Source organism: Poeciliopsis prolifica, unplaced genomic scaffold, assembly GCF_027474105.1.
Source record: "Poeciliopsis prolifica strain line A6 unplaced genomic scaffold, Auburn_PproV2 SCAFFOLD027, whole genome shotgun sequence".
NCBI classification, from domain to species: Eukaryota; Metazoa; Chordata; class Actinopteri; order Cyprinodontiformes; family Poeciliidae; genus Poeciliopsis; species Poeciliopsis prolifica.
Window position 1 is genome coordinate 6,400,275 of NW_026562402.1, and position 21,773 is coordinate 6,422,047.

At 39.3% G+C, this 21,773-nt stretch overlaps 1 protein-coding gene across 3 annotated transcripts in view; it reads right to left on the reverse strand.

Annotated features, from left to right (window-relative positions):
* Positions 1-21,773, reverse strand: part of soga1 (suppressor of glucose, autophagy associated 1) — a 78,596-nt gene that overhangs the window by 51,750 nt on the left and 5,073 nt on the right. For all 3 annotated transcript variants that reach the window (XM_055048431.1, XM_055048432.1, XM_055048430.1), the window contains exons 2-4: positions 18,486-18,587; positions 17,367-17,489; positions 5,609-5,758 (exon numbers count right to left, since the gene is read on the reverse strand). In XM_055048431.1, the coding sequence (XP_054904406.1) occupies positions 5,609-5,758; positions 17,367-17,489; positions 18,486-18,587 (375 nt within the window). The remainder of the gene's footprint in view (positions 1-5,608; positions 5,759-17,366; positions 17,490-18,485; positions 18,588-21,773) is intronic.

The window sequence follows — 21,773 nt, forward strand, 5'->3', positions numbered from 1 at the left end:
AACATTGTGAAGTCACAGTAGTTCTGGAATTTGTTACTACAAAAAATATATCCTAAACATTTAGTGAAGGCTAATCCTCTGGAATAGCATGAGGGAACATTTTTTGTAGGTTTTTTTTTTTTTTTTGCTCGGAAAACTAGCTGCCAATGCAGATGTTAGACATTTAGAGCAAAGTCTGAACTTTATGTGTTTCGCTAATTTTCTGTTTGCTCTAACAAGCTCCCTGAATGCATGTCGTACCTCAAAAATATCCGACTTCAAATAAGGAAGATTAAAGATGAAACGCCACAAAGAGATGCACTATGAATTTCTCATGCACCCTAAATAATCTCCCTGTGTCTGTAGGTTAATGAAGGTTTAAACTTAAAAACGTTCGACTTTAGCTTCCCACGGTACCTTTATTTTTCACTGCTAAAATAGAGGACATTAACACGCACAAAGAGACGCAGCCACACATACACACTATAAAGTCTCCAGCCACCCTGGCCCCACATCCTTCGGCTCCCTGCAAACAAAAGGCAGCACTTCCTGAAAGTCAGGAACAGCAGGGAACAGCTTCCTTTAGCATTTCGCCAGGACTTAAAGACAAGGAAGGAGGCATTTAAAAAAAAAAACACACACACTGAAAGGTACGAAAGAAATATCTGGAGTCGTTCACTCCTGAGCTGCTGCCTTCAGGTGTAAAGTTGATTTTTACAGATTTGATTTTTTTTTCTGCTTCAATTTTTCCCCAAGGACAGCATGAGGTAACATGATGGCAGGAGTTTTCAACCAGAAAGCTAATGTACTGTTCCAGTAAATACTGTTCAAGCATAAAAATATCCATGTTGTCTGTTGCCTTTTGCTTGCCACCTTGAGCTGATTCATTCTACATCACCAAGTCGTTCAGATGTACAGATAAAGAGGAGGGGTCCTGAATGACCTTCAGGGGAAATATTAGCTTTGTAAATCAGCAGAGAGAAACAAAGGGAGAAAGAGAACAGCTGGAGAGGAGAGAGGAAGAAAATAAGACGAGACAGGGAATCGCTGTAATTTCCCCTCCTCTCACCCTGTACTCATTAAAGTATTTTTTTTTCTAATTTGGGCAGATATCTCCTCTGTCAACCCCCACATGGTTCAGTCCCAGCATTTCTGGGCGTTTTTTCCCTTTTATTTTTGAATCTATAATTTTTCTTCCTTTTCTCTCCATCCTTCTTCACTATAATTTCTCAGTTATCCAAGCTGCTTCTCTTCCATCCGTCTTACTTTAGGTGCTTTTTTTCTGGTCTCATTTTTCTCTGTGCAAATTTCCGTTCACTCGATTTAAGGAGAGGTTGCAGCTAAAACAAACAAATGACAGTCAGTATGCGGCGTATTTTTCAAGCTATAAATCAAACGCGTTTGATCTGGTCCTGCTACTGAGTCTGAGTCATCTATTAAAACACAGAACTGACAGTGGACTGGGGAAAGAGACAGCATTTATAAAACACAAACAGTGAATCATGTCAACAATACAAACCATGAAACATAGCATTTATATCCTGATTAATTCAGCTGATTCTCACTCATTTCAGTAGCATCAGTTCACACCAAAGGACAAGATAGCTTTATATACACGAAGAAACAAAGAAAGAAATTCAACTCAATGCACTAAATCATTTCAAAATGATCTTACCAGCATATCACCTACTTGTTTACATAATAAGTAGACTCTGTGGAAAGTCTTGTGTGTGTTTACAATACACACATAGCATGTGGACAACACAAAGAATCAGAGAAGTAGAGGCGTTAGTCGTAAACAAAACCCGACCCGAAACAAACCAGAGCCAAGCTGACGGTGTTACCATTTTCTTTCTTAACTTTAAAATCAAAATTCAGTTTGACCTTCTCTATCAGTATCATTTTGAATGTTTCTATTGGGCTTCTTCAGATTCATAGGACAAAATACCAAGAACACATGCCTCTATTAAGTCCTATCATCTGTTTTCCGTCAACCATCTTTAGAGTAAGTCCGTCCCTTATTGCTTCCATCCCTGTGGAACTCAAGTGCATCCATCCCATCATCAAGCGCAACCTTCCCACCTCCAAAGGTCACCCGCAGCTGAACGGATCAATGGTTTGGGAGCAGGAAGAGTGAACGGATGAGAAAACAAGAGAGAGAGAGGGGAATGAGTGAGTGGCAGCCTTGGTCTGACAGAAGTATTGAAGGTGAAGTCCGGCTGGAGGAGGAGACGGACAAGGAAAGGATTTCAGGGGAGAAAATAAAACTCTTGCATCAGCATTCCCCGTTCGTCTCTGAGGGAGAGATGGGAGGAAGAGGAGAGGGAGAGAGAATGGGAGGTGATAATAAATGGGGAGAAATAAATTAAAAGAACACAGGAGGGGAGCTGTGCATGAATGGTGGGAGGAAAGGAAAACAGGGGCAAAGAAAATGAGGAGCAGCGAACAATGTCAGCTTAATTGAATTCATTATTGATAATGTATGTTTTACAAGGCATGTGCATTAAAGGTCAGTGTTCAGAAATCTGAAACAAAGCACTTAGACTTCCTTTCATTACATATGCAGCCACAGTCACAATGTTTTGAGTAAACATGAAATGTTTGATGGCTCTCCAAGGAGCCTGAAATCCTCTTTGCATCATGCGACTCAAATCCTCCAACAATCTAAACTGATCCTCATGAAAGATGCAGCAGAACCTGTTCCAATCACAGTCCAGCCCGGCAGAGGAATCCTCTTCCTGTGGACTCCCTCTCAGAGCCAATTCATCAAAACCTGCAGACAGACCTCTTCTTCTTTTGTTACAGTCTGTCCTGCTCCAAGTATAATATTCACAGCCTGCAGCATAGAGGTGCAGCTCCAGCGCAGCATGCGCCTCTGCTTCTTAAAGAATATCGATATCAATGCAGACTGTGGGCTGCAGCTACCACATAGTCAATAATTCAACAACCAGTCTAACCACTGTGAAGTTTAGGAGCGCCATTGTCTGAGTGTTTACATGGTACTTGTGTTTACGTGGGTCAGAACCGGTCTGCTTATCCTTACCACACTCATCTCTGTGTATCTACTTCATCTCTCTTTATTTCCAAAACATATCTCTGTTGTCTTGCCTTAATTAGTCATAGTTTCTGCATTGTGCCATGATCACACCCTTTGAAATGTTTCACCTTTTGTCCCATTATAACCACAAATCTAACTCCAGTTTTGTGAAAGATCTCGGAGGTCTGGGAGAAAGTTATTGAGAAACTGAATGCAGTTAGATTACAATACAATATTTGAAGCTTTAAGCGTCGCAGAGCTCTGTTCCAGTCATTATCTGAAAATGGAAAGAGCAAGGAGGAGCAAACCCAGCAGCCATTGGTCGCTTAAACTGAACCAAACTGGACAGGATCATTAATCAGAGAAGAAGTTCTGTTTGTGGTTTTGGGGACATGACAAACATGTGGAAGAAGAATTCAAAAGTAAGGCTTTATGTAAAAGACCATGTGTGCTCAGCCTGCACAGTAAAACAATATGGCAGTAGGGGGAAACCTGGACCCTGCTCAAAGTTCACAGGAACATGGGTGGCACTAAAACACAACACTACAGGAACAAAACCTGTTTGAGACTTCAGACTGGAGCGTAGCTTCATCTTCCAGAAAACAACAACCCTAAAAATACAGTCATGGCTGCAATGGATAGTTTAGATTTCATAAAAAATGTTATGTTAGAATGGCCTAGTCAATGTTCATGTAGAAATAAAATTGAGTATGAGAGGCAGGGCTCAGACAGAGATACTTTTCAACTAATATGTCTAAGCTATTCACAAATTTCTTTAAAAAAAAAGTCAATTTTACCAAAAAAATCTCAGAACAAATGCATGAAACACTTTGAACTATGTATATTTATTCTTCTGATTCCGTTATGTTGCTCTATCAGATTAAGTCCCAACAAAATACTTTGACATTTGAGGTTTCCGATGAGAAGAAATGTGGAGCAGCTGAATGCTTTTTGCAGAGCACTGTCGCTGCACTGTGTCCAAATGGCGAAAAACGGATGAGTGAGAATTTCCACTGCGGATGAGCCTGAACAAAACTCTGAATCATCATTGTCAGGGTAAGGAGGGTGAGCGCCTCCTTCTTGGAAGGGATTTTGGACGTTTGCTCAACAGACAATAAACCAACGTGTGGAATGAAACGGCCTCGTCACACACAGTGAGCAAAGAGCCAGAAAACATTTAGTCATTTAGTTAGTCAACAAAAAGACACGACAAGACAGAAATAACTAGAGCACACTGGCTTTGATGAAGCTGCTTAATGTGCATGGACAGCTTTAGATAAGATAAGTACTACAGGGAGGATGTAATACAATGCAGTATTACATTGATTTGGTGAGGGATTTAAATGTGTACGCTCTCGTAAAATATCTAACACGACTTTATTCTGCACAAACTAAAAGCTTTTAAAAACAAAGATTAAAGGATGGTAACTAGCTAATGCCTGTTGGTAAAAATCCAAATAGAAACTCGGCAGTCAATCGCAAAGAATACAGATCCGATCCAGAGTATCAGCAAGTTTTCTTGAGAGAAATAATGTTCAAAGACAAAGCACTGGTTTTATGACGCAGTACTGTTTCTGGAAGCTTTGTCTGTGCACTGTTAACTGCATCCACACTGAAAAATGCTGTTGAATTAGCTTAGAGTTTGGGCAAAGCACATCTGGCTTCTTTCCATAATCAATAGAAGACACAAAACTTTGCTAATAAGTGACCAATGCAGTAAAGGTGAGGGGGTAAAAAGGCCTGCAATGAAAATATAGTCAAAATTGTTATTGGGAGATCCCCAAAATATCAAATGAAGGCGTGTGTGTGAAATGAAATGTGTGTGTTGCACATCCCTCTCGGCTACCCCGCATCCATAAACAAGAGGAAACTTTATGAATGTATTGTGGGAACACACAGTTCACCCAGATAAAAGCAGCCAAACCCAGGATCAGCTGCCAGAAACCCAACCATCCAATTCTGACCCACATCAGCAAGGCCCATCAGGCCAGTATAGATTGTGGGAAAGGGACACTGAGCAGAAAAAAACGATGAGAATAAGAACATGGTGACAAATTGCCTTCAGTCTGAAAATTTCAGACTGAACGGAAACAAAAGCAGGAAGTCTGGCAGAATAAATCTCATCAAGCGGAGCATGACATCAATTGGATTTTGCTCGTCTTCACTTTGGCTTGCTTCGACATCCAAGTTACCACTTTAGTTTTCAATGCTGTGTTTTCCTGGACACACTTGGTTAAGTAAAAAAATTCCCCCGAGCGATGGCAGAGAGGCAGAGATGAAATGAGCACAAGATGAGATGTGAGACAGAATCCCCTGAGGCTCCGAGACAAAATAGGCACAACAAACAGAGTTTACAGAGACCTAAGTGAACTGGAGGATAAATCACGATCCTCCTGAGCTGCGAGTGTTTAAATAAAATGTTTAGATCAGATCTCTAATGGACGTTGAACTGTAGTCGTATAATGCATCTTAACAGGAAATGTCCCATAAATAGCTCAGCAGCTCTTAAATCTGTCCTTTATCAAAACACTCGCCTGCATGCATATAAACAGCAGTTTTTGATCTGAACCACTGGAAACTTTTTAATCTGACCTTGTCCAGCTCCTGCTGCAGGACTTGTTTGGCGACCTCCAGGTCCTGCAGCCGGACTCGGAGCTCTTCGTTCTCCTGCTCCAGCCGACTCCTCTTCTTCTCCACGCTGTCCAACTGGCTATGGATTCGGATGGAAACATCCTTCGCCACCTGAGGAAAACAGAAATGAGAAAAAGTTATAGTTATCTTAAGGAATATAATAGAAAAATAATACAAAAAATATATATAATAATACACTCTACCTTACTTTAGAGTAAAAAGCAAAGACATATCTTTTTGGCAAAATTAAGCATTGCTGCAGCTCATAAAAATTTCTTGAATAAGTCACGACAGACCCCCTGTAACAGTCAGTCTTACAGGGTTTCTGGAAAAGCCTCTGACTGAAGACCCTCTGTTGTCTAGTGAAGGTGACGCTCAGGGTTGTTCATCATGTTTTTCTTATATTTTATGAAGAATCCATTCCAATACAATCATCTCCAGAGATTTCAGAGCCGTGTCCAGAACAAAACTGACGGCAGACGAGATTACGCTCTCCACCACACCCCAATAACTGAAGGGTAAATGACTGAATTACTGCTAAATATTAGCTGTAATTACAGTTTTACGCTCATTTATGTAATAGAAAGACTACAGCAAGAAAATTAACACCGGATTAAAAGTTTGTTCCATAAATGGGAAAGTTGATTGTTATGGTCAATCAGTTTTACTTTTTACATGTTTCGATTTACGTTCATAATTTTTATCCAATCTAATCTAATCTACCCCCAGAGCACTCAGGAGGGCTCTGATATTTCATACATAAATTGATCTCATGAAAGTCTGATTGTGTTCTCCCCGGGGCGGCTCTTCATTAAAAGTTTGTAAAGTCAAAGAGTGAAACTAAAGTCAACCGCTTGATGTCTGCAGCGCAGCTCTCAGTCAGATGTAATTGTTCCGTCTAATTTTTTTGCCGCCGTGTACGCCAAATCCGCAACAGTCACATAACGAGCTGAGCAGTTCAAACCACGGTCGGATAACCGCACACGAGTCAATTCAACAATAAATCACATCGCAGCGGCTTTGACTATATTTTTAACTGCATTTGGAGGAACAAAAGCGAGAAGGCAAACTGTGAACAATGTGGCAAATATAACCACCTAAAAGAGAACAAATAGACATTGTAGCATTTATACCAGAGCCGCCTAAATTTGACCTTCACACGCCACCTTATTATCTGGTTACATACAAAATACTAAAGTGGGAAAGATATTTTTATTTTATTTTTTTGGAGAATGACTTTCACATATGCCTGGAGTAATAAATGACCTCAGTCCATTGACTATTGAACTGATTATTACTTTGGCTATTTGTAGTAAATTACACAATAAGCGATTTGTTGAAAAAGCAGAATAAGACTCGATATCACTCCCACATTTCATTCCCGCCATGTTGGTCAAACCTGTTAGAATCACTGGGCTGTGGAAAATTTGAGAAATCTCATTTGAGATGAAAGAAATTCTGATGCCAGTTCCTTCTTCCTACTTAACAATAAATATATATATATATATATATACATTTCTCTTCATTAATCCCCTCACATCACTTCTGCCAATCCGCAGAGCAACCCTACATCAGTGGCAGGTTTCTGCTTCCGTCCTGCTATAGAGAAGGAAACATCGTCTTTGTTTTCAGGGAGTATCATCAACAAGTGAGAAAATTGGAAGGTTGTTGCTGCAAATCACTGAATCTGACATCCTGGGCGATAATTTACAGCTGGCACGGAAATCTCTGTTGACAGCGTGAATCGTCTTCATCACGCTTCGTTCTGAAGATGGTTTTATAAGATCCAATGCGTCTATTGTAAAAATACTACTGTAAATCCTGCCACGTCCTTAAAAATTCATCACTTCCTGTGTTTTCACAGCAGTCTGCTCCGTATGTAATTTGGAGGATTTGGAGGAGTCTGAGTGTGTCTCCAGGTTGCAGCAACATTTCATGGAAAGCAAAGCACCAGCTGACCTTTCTGTACGACAAAACTTGATCAAAATCAATAGATATATTGGGGAGGAAATCATGGGTTTCTTTCTTACAGCTGCTTGTTGAGATGGTTTCAGCCAGAGCAATGCAGAAACTCACAAGCAGTGCTGCCAGCCGATCCAAATTTAATGGTGTACTGATGTTGCAGCATGATATCATACCCAAGACCAAATTTATTTCTTTTTAATCCTAAATGCTGTATTAGATTTGATTGTATGAAACTTTAATGACTCCCATTGGAAGCTAATCAAAAGGAAAGCGAGCGTGCTAATTAAGTCACTTATTGGCTCATTAAAGGACTCAAACTCTATTTATTATACAAAATTTAAACTTTCACACAGACCAAACCTTGAGTGCTGCACCAAACTTGCAAGCTGCCTTTGATGAAAAACAGTTTGCTAAATGACAAAGCAGAGAATGATCACTGAATGATCAGTGCTGTAACTAACAATTAGAAACTCACATGAATCCATATTGCATCTAGGGACTTTGTTCCTTTTAGTGTCCATACTAATCTGCATCATAGCTTTACATTTGTTTGTTTTGGTTGTCTTTTCTCTATAGAGATGCCTGTGTGCCTGGACATGACTGTGTGTGATAATGCCAGCCCCTCAGTGTGTGTGTTTGAATTGTTGCCAGTCTGCAGCTGAATCCCACAATGATGGGCCTTGTGCTGCCCACTCCTATTTTAGCCAAGCAAACCATGCCTGGGCTCCACCATGCTCCAATTCATGTTGTTCCATAAGAGTGTGTTTTGTGTGTTTGCACACTGGGGATTTTGATAGTTATTTAAGGCTCTCCGTTCTACAGTCAGATATAAATATTCTAATAACACGCTGCTGCAACGTCTTTTCTTGAACTCATTTGTTCAGTTCCAGTTCATGTCCTATAATTTCCCAGTTTATCTTCTAATTAGAGTCTTTCAATATATTTTGGGCCAAAACAATTGATTACCCAGTATTATGCAGATGCTGTCTTTCCACTCCGGGAAGACGTAATCTGAAACATGAATTGCTGTTGTTCATCTTCACAGAGATAAAATTCCCAACAGCATGCACCAATGCGATTGTTAAATCGCATTGTTAACTGGTGCGCTGATTCGGGAAAATATCTGGCTGTTTAGCTTCTGAATGCGCCACAAACTTTTTAACTGTGTTAACGGGTCTTGATAAAGACCAAGCATCATGCTGAAAGTGCTGACATTGGAAAAGCCGAACAAGGCTGAGGAAGAAAGTGAATTTAATAGTGATCTCATAAAATGTAATCATAAAAAGTCCATACTTAATACAAGTAAAGGGTACCTAATCAACATTTTTGCACTGATGCAGCACTAAAGATACTTTCTCCAAACACTCTACTATTTCTGAAATAAAAACTGATATTAATGTATGCAAACATCTGTGCAGACCACACACATTCTGGATACAAACTGATTAGATTTTTAGCTTCAGGTCAGTGCTACAGAGCATTATTTTCAAAAACCAGCCGCTAAAGGCCCGGACTGCCTTTCTTATGATCGGAATGTAGCTTATTTTGTTGAACAAAATAAGCATGTTTCTAATATCACTAGCTGCATTCCCTTTTTTGTCCTATTTTTTGTACATGTACACCTTCATAGTGTTTCATTTATCACTGTTTCCTCTAAGATTATCTATCATTATGTAAAGTTTGAGTTCTTACAAACCTCTTCGTAAATACAATCTTTACCAAGAAAGCTGATTATGACGATAATGATAATTTTAATTTTACTCTGAAGCTGTCGAAAACAGACATTTTTGTCAATGAATTTTTAACTTAACTCTAAGACTGACGTTTTTGCGAAGTGTTTTGTCAAGAAAAGTGAGGGAAAATGGCAATAGCAGTTACAAACTTCTGGCTAGTGGTACCTGGCGGCCATATTAGATTTGTTTTAACTCTCAATGTTGATCAAAAACCTCTGGCTTTACAAAGCAAAACATCCACTTTATTGCATCTTCTATTGATTTTGACTTCTGTCTACAAATCAAGTGAACTGAGCTCATGCCAGTTCTCTTTAATTCTGCTGCTCTTCCCTATGGTGTACTATTATTTAACATCACTTAGTTGTTCTTTCACTGCTGCTAAATACTTAATTGTTCTTCAATGTTAAAGGAAAGAATGGAGAGAATTTCACACCATCAAAGCCATTATTTTGTACCTAGCAACAGCACTTTAAGTGTAATTAAAGCTCACTTAGAGGGAAGCAAAGAGAAGAAAAAAAAATAGAAGGAGCTGGGAAAGTCAGTCGTTCTCTAATGCTTCTTTACTGAAGCATTATGCAAAGCACACACACACACACAGAGAGAGAGAGAGAGAGGCCAGTGCACAAACAGCCTCATGTTTATGATTCTACAGCAGTCACTCAGTTAGTCACCAAAGGATATTTTTCATGGAAAGCGTGTGTGACTGTGTGCGTTCGATTGCGGTCAACAACTGGAGTCTTGTTCCAGCTGTAAATCTTGCGTCTACATACACACACACACGCACGCACACACACACACATATACTGGGTGCCCTAAAGCAGCTGCATGTAAAACCCCTCTGATAAAATCTACACAAAGGAGGCTTGTTAAACTGAAGACCGACGCAGAGAAATAGCAGATGTCTGTGTGTGTTATGGGACATGTTTGATTTTTATGCACCCTTGTACAATTAAGGCTTAAGATTCCCAAGGAGAACAGATGAAGATATTTGTTTAGTTTTATTTGAAAACTGTTTAAGTAAAAAATGTGACAAGAACGTAGCATTATTGGTACGGTCACAAGTTTTCTTTCTTCAGAATCATTCCAGTCAAAATGCCTGAAGAAAATTGTGAAGAGAAAATCTTACATGTAAAATCTTACATTGGCCTATCTGTGTAGATAGGTGGCCAATGTAAGATTAACATTGAAGTTACTACCCAATCACCACACCAAGCAAAACATCCACAGGGTCATTGATGATTATGTTTGGTTGGTTAATTAATTGGAAAATTAAAGTTTGAATTAAAGCCTGCTAAAAAAAATAAAAAATCCAGATTCAAAGTTTTGATTTGTTTGTCCAGATTCAAAGGTCTTGAGTATGAAGTTACTGATGACAGATACCAGGTGGCACCGCAAACCAGTTCATGCACTGCTGGGTCAGAGATGGCACGGTAACATATGGCTGCGTACATCATATGCAAATGGGAGCGATGTCTCGGTTCCTGTTCATATATTTATAGGGATTTATTTAGTCACTTACAATTCATTTGCTCTCACTTCTTACAGGATTTGGCCGTCAACTGCATATTAACAGGGAACCGCTGTCCTACCTCGCAACAAAGGAAAAAAAAAAACGCTTTCTGAAAAATGCAGGAGGAAACAGACCAACTTTGCAGAAGGCTTGTTGACCTTATTGGGATATCGCAACAGAAATATAATATACTACAACACAGTGGAGAAATGCACTCAGAAAAATCAATCGAGCAACATAGTTTGAAATGCTTTTTAAGGCGAATGCGATTTTCTATAGTTGTCCAGGTTTGGTTTCGACTGATTTTTTTTTTTTGTGTGTTACATAGTTTTCTGTGCCTTAGCCATTCTGTTATTAAGTGAAATAAAACATAATTATTCATAGTGGTGCATAAAGCTGACATTGTTCATTGTTCACTTTGTGTTTTCGTTTAGCTCAGCACTGTGGCTCAGTTTGCTCTTTACCGAGTCACAAATCACCGTGGCTTCACGTTGGGAAATGATGACTCGACCTAAATGGAAAAGTATCTCAGATCTTCTCGCCAACCTTGAAGGTAAGTGATTTTTTTTTTTCCTAAAGAGCAATAAAATATGCTTACAAAGTATGGTCCTTTGTGATGTAATAGACAGCCTGGTATATTGCTGAGCCCTGCAGTTTGGCATGGAGGAGAGAGTTGCAGAATCAGCTAGCAGCAGAATCCTACAGAAAACCACTGGTTTGGATTACTAGCATGGTTATTACATCTAAACTCCATCTTGTTTACAACATTCAGGTACTGCATAAAAGACATAAAGTCAACTCTCACCTCTAAAATCAGGATAAACATTTCCTGTGGCGGTCAGTTAGAATAACCAAAACTATTTCTATTTACTACATTGTGTGTGTGAACAAGGAAGAGAAATCTCTGTTACATGTGTTCTGTCTGAAGGAATGGGCCAAATTTTCAGCAAACCTGTGAAAACTTGTGAAAAAAGACAGAAAATGTCCTAACAAATAATAAATGTATGGGATTTTTCTGAATGTAAACAAAGCTGCAGCAAAGTTTCTCTGCGGTTATTAAATGACTCAGCAATTAAAAAGATTTTTTTGGTCGTCCTAACTGTCCTAAAAACAGGAATGTTTAACAGTGAGGGGGAAATTGCTTTTTTTTTTTTGTTGTATTAGAAAGTGTATGTAAATATCTAGCTTCATTTAAATAGAAGGTAGTACATTTCTTGTTTCACAAATTGCAAGCCGGCTGCTGTAAACCAGGCAAGTAAACACTCCTAATGAAATGAAACAAATAAAAAGCATCTCCAGCAAACAAAAAGTCTGCCAAATCAGATGTTTTTTTTTTGTTTGTTTGTTTCTATTCCCCAAATTCACAATTTATTTTATTCTACAGTCAGTGTAACTTATAGTGACTAGCCTACAGAAGTAAAATTAAACATTACTGTCAGCTATGACAAAAGTAGTTCATTTGGAACCGAGTGATTTTCGCAGGTGGCTACCAACACGTCGAATTCGGCTTCGCATGCTTTAATGCTAAGCATCGATGCCGCTTGACCCTTAGAAACAGCCACACAACATCACAGTCTCTAAGTGCCCACTTAGAGGATATTACATCACCCATGGCGTGCTTCATGTCTATATATAAGAGCATGTGAGCGAGAGAGAAGGAGGGAGCTGTGGCGTGACAGCTGTTCCAGTTCAGCCTGTGATCATGCGTCTCCGGAGAGAGGAGGAACGAGACGGGAGGGAGGGGGAAGAGGGTACAGGAATGTGATGGATTCTCTCCATCGCTGGCACTTTGTTTGGCCGGTGAAAGGCGTGATCTCACCTCCACTATTAACAGCGATCCTTTGATTCCATCAACATATCTATGCATTCACATGTCGCCTTGTGCACTTTCTGGACGCGTAAGGAAGTGTAAATTGCCTCCCTTTTTGCATGATCTCGAAACAAAACAACAAAAAAGATCAAGTCCTGTCTTATTCTCTGTACTTAGGCGCTCCTCACAAGTTGGGTTTGTGGAGGGAGCTGGTCATCACAGATGTTTAATTTTGGTGAACTGGTGAACATTGGTTTCTTTTTCCACACACTGAATCACATTTTCCTCCCCGTAAAATGTTGGTGTTAGAACAATCTCGACATCATCTGCCCAAAACACACGTTTTCACTTAAAAGTCTGATTAGCATCTGGTACGGTCCATAGGTTGTCGCAGATTTTCCAATCTTGGAGATTTAATTTAAGGAAACAAAAAAAGGAAAACAAAGTCAAAGCTTAGAATAAACTAATTGCATGCTTGTCTGGACATCTTTATCTAGCACTATAAACCGTTTAGAACTTTATGGGATTATGGCAGCACTGAAAACGTTCTGATTACACGTTTATTGTCCCAAGACCGTAATAAAGAAGCAACTAAATGGATGCTTTAAATCATTAATGTCACACAGATATTCACTGGCAAGAGCTGCTGTTGTTCCTCTGCAGTCTGCAGGGAAGTAAAGAATGAGACAGGAATGGTAACTGCATTATAACGCATGGTGCCACCGCAGGGCGGTGGGATCAGTGTGAAGTTCATGCATAGAGGAGAAACGTACATGAGGAGCCCCTTATCTGACCTCATTCAGTAAACCAACTGCACTGAGTCCAGTTTTAGCTCCACGCCTCTCATTGGCACACATAGCAGAGCATATGGTGATGAGGAAAGGATGCAGGCTTGTTCAAATGGATGTTGCTGCTTCCTTCATCTAATGACTTTCAGGGACATTATGCAGTGCAAGTATGGCAAGTGAGCGTTTTTGTGTGTGTTTTTTTTAAATAAAATTTCCATACTTTCAAACTGCCTTCGGCTTTCATACTGTCAGAATGTTTTCACTGCATAGCTTCTTAAATTAAAGCTCACTATTAGGGATAACAGAAAGTATAATGTTATTTAAAAGTCTTCAAATAAATTAATAAAATTTTTTGTTGTTTTTTAAATGTTATCGGATATATGAAATGAAGTCATAAAACAGTGGCATAGCAAAATGAACACAAGGTGATACTATCTTAGATATATTATTAAATACTTCGTATAACTGTGTATATATTATTATTATTATTGTTATTATTATATACTAAAGTATATAGATATCCTCAGTCCATTTGAGCACACACACTGGAGACTGTGAATCACAATCTGAATACTTTTTTTTCTTGAAGGCAAAGCAAAAGACAAAAAAAAAGTTTGTTTCAAAGAATCTATTTGTTTTTAGGCAGAAAAGATCGAGTACAGATCCCTGATAACATCATCCCCTTAAGTGAAGTAATGCTTTGTTAGCTTTGTTACATTCCTAAAAACCATTTCCTTCTATACTTGTGTGTGTGTGTGTGTGTGCGCGTGTTTGTGTGTGTGTGTGTGTGTGTGTGTGTGTGTGTCCAGATGTCTGCAGCCTGTGGGAATGAGAGCGGTTTATGAGTGGGACAGGAAATGATGTTAGATATTCTCATGGAGAATGTGATGGTGCTGCACCACACTGACTAGTTTCCATTTCACACCCAGACCCACAAACACAAACAGTGCATCTCCAAGTCATGTGCATGCATGACTTGGAGACGCACACACATGACAGCGAAACTGACACAAGTTGGAGCATGTGATCCTCGTTCCTTGTCACAAAACGTCCATGTGACACTAATCTTTCTGTATCATCCAGCCCTCAACACTTAAGTCATAGACAGAAATGGAAAGGAAGACAAACAAAATGAGAGTGAAGAGTTTAACAAGAGCGAAGAGTTTGCATGTGTGCATTTGCCGATTTGTTTGCATTTGCATGTTGGCGAGTTATCAAATCTGGAACCTGAAGCTGCAACAGTGTTTAAGCCACTTACTCTTGTAAAGCAGCTCAGGAGAGAATTGTGGAGCAACTTAAGGTCAACCTGGACTAAGCTGTGAAGCACTGAGCACCACCAACATAAACATTTATTTGCAGGAAGGATAGAAATGTTATCAAACACAAAAACTTATCCAGGTTCCTGATGTGTAATGCTATTTTCAGGCTCTGGCCCCCTTCTTGGCCTGCAATCCCATTAAATTAACATTTTCTTTGAAATGTCAGCTATTTAGTTTCATTACTGAAATATTATATTTTCACTCATTTAGCAAATGCATCAAAAATGAAAACTCCCATCATTTTAGATCAATGAACACATCAACAAAGTTTGTGTGTCTTATTCAAATTTCACAGTTTCATGAAAATAGTTTCATAAATGCTATCAAAATGCATTAAAATTTGTTTTTTTGGTTTTTACTACTCCTATCATATAACCTGCAAAACATTCTTTCTCTTATGTACGTTACAAAACAATCGCACACAATCAGTCAAATCATCTCTACTGATTTTATTCCTTCATCATTGTGTACTTGTACACCAGTGAAAGTTACATTTCTTAAAGGTTGGGATTTTTGCACAACACATTGCCATACTGATGTAGCTTCTATTCCAGATATAAAAAAAACCCAAAAGACATTTGCGAAATATATTTTATTGTCTAAGTCAGAATTAGTTCACTTAAAGAACTGGTACATTTATCAACACTGCTCACATGCTTATTTCATGAAATCTTATATTCTCCCCAGTATTAAGAGCTTTTTCCAGACAGCTGAGTCACGGTAAAGTCAGAGAGGAAGCATCTGTTTTTCTAAAGATAAAGCTTTTATAATTGAAAAAGCTTATAGAATAAACATGAGCAACAATAAGAGAAGATTAGCAAAGGCTTAGTGCATTTCTACACCCACACACTGAACAGCGTGGCGTAACTTGACCGGCCGTTTAGGGCTGAGCCTCTGCTGCCAGGGAGCCACAATCAACCATGAGTTGTGAGAAGATGCAGAGAGGTCAGCGTTCCCTCCCAGAAGACGCTTCATTCCAGTTTCCTGCCTTATATTTGGTAATAGAGACAACAGACGCAGAGTTTGCTTAAAGCAATAGTGCAGCAATTTGTAAGTATGGTTCTATTCAGCTGCTTTACATATTCTGTTCTTGGTATATTTTTCACAGGAACATCATCGGTGCCACAACACCTTCAACTTTTATTTTCTGTGTAAATAATCCGACAGTTTCTCTGTAATTAGCCATTCAACGCAAACAGGACCAGTGCTATCAACTGCAAGTAAGTTACTAACGAATAACAGAGTCTCCCTTCAAAAATCCTGACATACCTCCTAAAATCATGTCTTCAGAATCTGCTGTTTTCATTCACGTCACACTTTCTGCACACATTTAAACAGAACAAGCATTCATTTAAGAAAAATAGGCTGGCTCTATTTGGCTATCCGTTCCCCATTTTCCATTTTAATTTAAAAACTCCTCGTTTTCACTTTCCCTCCGTTTTGGTCCTCTCCTCCTGATTGGCTGGTTTGAATGTTCAAACTGAGACAGAGCTTGGCCCCCCTCCCCTTTTGGTCCACAAACACCGGATATTCCCTCGACTTTTTCCTTCTCATCCTTCCTCCTTCCAAAAACAACCAGATGGTGAGACAGCAGCTGAGAGACAGACTGCAGCAGCGGGCGGAAACCCCTTAGAGTGATACCATGGCCGCACTCTCATGCACTCTCTCACTCTTGGAGTGTATAAAGACCTCATTGTGTCCTACTTGACGTTGAAAATGTCGGAGGAACGTTGGAAATTTAACAAAGAGCAACCACTGACCAGGGTGAGCTCTAACCCACCCCGTATTCACTCAGCGTTTACGTTGAAAAGGTTTTTATCAGGAATTCCTGAAGTGACTGGGATGACTGTAGATTATTTGCACATGCTCTGAAGGTCGCTTGCTTTAACCATGTCTGTGTCCGTCTGAAATGAATCTGCTCTGAAAGGTTTCTGGAGGTACCGTGCCACTCATCTCGATGTGTGTGTGATAAAACACAAGGTCAGCTCAGAGTCCTGATGTGGCATTTCTACGTTTCTACAACACTAAACCTAGAAGCCCATATCAATGAGTGAAACCGCCAAAGAATCATTGTTCTGCTGGAAAACCCAGCTGGTTTTGCTTTTCAATCATCTGACCCGAACCGTGCGCTTTTGGTAAACTTAAATTACTCCATATGTTGAAAATATATTTCAAAGACCAACAAAGTTGAAGTTTGTAAAAAAATAAAAATAAAAAAAACCCCAGGAAGGTGCAGGAGCCAGTGTCACAGTGAAGCAAGTTATACAGAAGTGAGTGTAGAACAACACATACTTAGTCAAAACTGAAATTCTTGCTTTTGAAAATCATTGCTGGCAAAAGTGCAATTAAATGACACAAGCAAATGCTAATTTCTATTGAATAGAGCTCAGATACATAAATACAATCTTGAATGTTGACATTGAAATAGTAAGTAAATGTCAAAGTTTCAACACTGATAAATTCTCTGACAGCAGAATCTAGTTTTGCAGATGTTAAACTTCAAGCTCCACTGAGATTGCATTTCTCATACATCAAACTCGTTTCGTGTGCGGCAATTGTTATAAAAAAAAAAAGTTGCTGATTTTAAGACTTACTTTTACATCTTGCTCCAACGTCCTTATCAGTTCTCCGTCCACCTGGCCCGTTTGGGCTACGCGCAGAGAGCGCCGCTCTGCCTTTCTCAGTCGGTACTGCAGGATGCGGCAGGTTTTGTTCGCCTACAGGGAGAAAGACAAGACGTCACATGTCCTTGTGTCTAAACCTTTCTTGTTCCTGCTGCAGTTAATGCAACACAGAAAACACTTAGAATGAAGTGGCTTTTTATTTGTTTGGAAAGGATTAAAATGTGAGAATTGAAACACAAAACAAAGGTAACAGCTTGAAGATGTGCAACTTGCAAAAATAGCAGCGGAAAGGGACAAGTGGCTAACAACGTGACCTGAGTCCTGAGGTCATAAAGCCAATAAAGCATTTAACACAAGCCAGTAAAAGCATTGTGAAGGTACTGCAGGCAAAACAAGGCAATTAATTTGCATAGCATATTTTCAGTAGCAAAATAATTCACACATTATTAGAAGGAAAATATAACGAAAATAAGGAAAAAATACCAAAAAGCAAAAACAACAATGACATTGCAGTGGCACAGCAAGGGAAAGTTGAGGTTGAGAAACACAAGATAATTTATCATGTTTCAGTTTTTTTTTTTCAAAAGCAGCTCTAAATAAATGAACTTTTAGACTTTTTTTAAATAATAATTTCCAGCAGTTTTGTCCAGATTTTCTTGAACCAGACTATAAAAGTGTCTGTTGTAAACTAAATAAAAATCACTGGACATTGTGGTAGCCATCTATAATAGGCAGCTTATTTTGTGCTTAGCAGATGCATGTTTTTAATAAACAATCGTTATCAACGTCACCTCTTGCATCTGGCCACAAGAAAGTAGCCAAAAAAAATTCCTCTAACATTGCAACACTTAAGGAAGAAATGTGGACTATTGCATGCGAGAACACTCTGGTGCAATTACGGTCGATGTTTAAGTATTGCAAAATCATTGGCTCACGTTACTTTGAAGGGAAGCCTGGAGATCATTTTGCTAATCTAACCTAGGACTGGTCTTGCCTAAAAGCATCAAAAGCAGATGAGAGATAAACCTTTTCTTGCTTGCCTGCTCTGAAACACTTTCCTTTGTTAGATAGGCTCTGGCTTGTTTTTACCTGCTCCAGTTGTTGGCGCAGCTCCTGCAGCTGGTAAACATCGTCCTCCATGTACATGTCCCTCATTTCCAGCATCTCAGACCTCAGCTCCTCCATCTCATCCTGGAGACGGTTAAAACGAAAGAGAGGAGTTAAGAAAGGAATGCATGTTTTCATTAGAATTCAAGTCATATTCTGATCACGGCATATTTGATGGTAATTCACTCCCTGAGAGTGGACCACAGTTAAAAGGTGAAAACATTATATGGACATAAAGGGAATCCTTCAACATTTATGAAGAGCTTTTGTAGCCTCTTATGACCATGGCGAGGCAATCATCTGAAAATATCATCCCACTGACCTTGTTATCAACGTAATCTCTTTGGTCAGCTTGTTGTTGGCCACTTCATCTTCTCTTCATTAGTCTAATAACTGCCTAATAATTACCTCATAATTACAGACTCGACTGTCTGCTACAGCAACCGAAGGGGTCATCAGAAGACAGAATTACATAAGCAAAAGTTATTGCAAGATGTTCTCACATGTTTTAAGAATAGGCATATCACCAGCAAGCTCAAAACTTTCAGCATCACTCTTTAGGTTGGATGCTGTTTCTGCTTTGTTGTCTTTCTGTCTGGGTGTTTTACTTCCTGTGAAGGGTCTGAAATAAACCTGAATATCTAAAGCAACAAGAACATACAGGAGCTTTGTGGAGGAGAAATGTGAAACACGCAAAAAAAACTTAATTCTTGGACACCATGTGAAAAATGTTGCAAAGAGATCCGCTGCATATTACCTAATTCTCATTTTAAACAAATGGCAATCAATGATTCATTTCAACCCAGAAACATGAATTGCATCATCCCTCTGAATCATATTTTGGGGTGCAGCTCCTGTAGCAGCGTGGGTGTGAGCAATGAAATAATCATCCATGGGAAGAGCCTTGATCTGATGTGTGTGTGATAAAACACATCAGCAGTAGAGTGACTCCGAGACGAGAAGCGTGTGTGTTTGCTAAAATCTCCGCATGTAAGCACGTGTGTGCGGACGACAGGAAACGGGAATACGAAGCAGCGGTAGTTGTAGTAGTGCTGACACAATTTTACTATAGTGAATAATGTGGGTCAGCTTCTGCAGAGCTGCTACTCTAGCAACAACAAGCTCTGGGGATGTGTCGCGATGTGTGCATGGAATATGGAATGAGTCGAAGTGGGTTCAGCAGTAGGTAGGGTTCGCATGTGTCATTGCAGCAACAAAATACTCCTATGAGTGTGGAGCTACTAACTATTAAAGCTACTGGCTGTACTTTTTTTTATCTTTTTCAAAATGAATCACTCTCAATGATAATATAGTTTTTGCCAATAGGAGAGTGTCTCACGGTCAGCTTTCTATTGGTTTTGATTTTTATCTGTGGACTGCACCTTCCCTAAAACTAAATGACCTCTGGTGACATCAAATAAGGCACAACTGAGCCTTGATATTCATTTATGCTTTCTTTGCTGTGTTTCTTCCTCTTTGGTCACATTTTCAATCCAATCCCTTGTTCAAAGGTACTTACTTATATTTAGTAGCAGTTAAGCTTGACAGCTACATTTAGGAGCAATGAATGTATTTCAGAAACATTTGGCCAAAACAAAAGACATGGATTGGGAAGAGGACCAAGATAGACTGGAACTCAAATGCTTTCTAATGTATGCTAAAAAAAAGTCCAATTGGTTAAAAGCTGCTTATCCACAATAGAGTTGAATGGTCTGAGCTGATCAGATCGATTCTTCCGCCTCTTGTGATGCTGTCGACCAAAGTGTAAACAAAACAGAAATAGCTCCTTTTTTCCCCAACTGGTGCAATTTATGAAATCTTACAGTTCATCACTTCATCATGGCACTGTTTTTATTGCCAATGCATATATTTTTAATGGGCAATAAAACACTTCAGGGTAGTATCTGGGATTATAATGCAGCACAGTGTCTTGTAAGCAACCCGGTGTTGATGAAACTAACATTGACTTCAGCAGGAAGTAATTTGTTCTCCGAGGACCACATGTACAAATGTGCAATCCAGGGAGCAGAGGCTTGATTCCAGAAGGAAAAGGGTGGAAATGTAGGAAATGAAAAAAAAAAAAAAAAAAAAAAAAAAAAAAAACAATCAGAGAAGAAACAAGATAAAAGAAGAACAAACTGAAAAATATGTTCATTTAAGAGGGCCAGTGCACCAAAGTAAGGATGGATCTCCAAAGATGAAGATTAAAAAAATTCTCGATTCTTGAAGACCAACTGTACGTAAAGATGATGAAACATGACAGATAGGAGGGGAGAAAGTGAGGACATGAGACCAGGGAATCACAAGTTATTGTGGCAAGAGACTTAGAGACAGAGAGAGAGAGCTTGTTCCACTGACCTGCTTTTCACAGCTAACTGAGAAAGAAAAGGGAAGATTGTCTCCGTCATGTGAGCACACAGCCAGTCAGGAGAAAAAAATCAGCCAATCAGCTGTCATGTATGAGAGCTAAGACACTTTAATATTTGAAATTATATGGTAATCACATCTCTTGCTTTTATTTTGTCATGTTAAAGCCTCAGAGTTTACCATTTATTTTGACAATTATTTAATACACCAACACAAAGAAGAACACAAGGAAGGATGATCAAGTTAAAAAAAAGGGAATCATTTGAAAACAGAGATGTGCATAGTGGTGAGCCCTTTAACTCTGATGCCCCTCAATAAAATAAAGAGAAAAGTGTTCTTCAGAAATCCCTCAGCGACTGAACAGGAGATGTGATTTCATCTCTTTTTTAATGCAGCTGTTCTACGGAGGCAGGGTTTAATCCATCAGCAAGTGAAAACAGGGGGACAATACCGCAAGCCTACAAAACGACAACAGACCAGGGAAGAACGTCATTCCTCAGAGAAGCAGCCAAGAAGCCCATGGTATCTCTGGAGAAGCTGAAGAAATACCAAGCTCAGGTTGGAGAGAAGGGAAAATCATTTTTAAAAGAAAATCAAATTCAAACTTTGCCACAAAGGGCCACCTAACACCCCACATTGAATAAACCATTACAGCTTTAAAATGTCTCACTTGCAGCATCATGCTGCTGGGATATGACAGACGGTCAGAGCTCATGTGAAATCAGTTGGAGATAAATTCTGGAAGAAAAACTGATAGAGGCAGCATAGACCTGAGACGTTCATCTTCCAGAAAGAACATGTAGCAAGGGATTCAATTAGAAGGCATAAACTAATGTGTTAGCGAGACCCAGTTCAAGTCTAAAGACCAAAATCAAACGGAAAGACTTGAACATTGTCATTTCT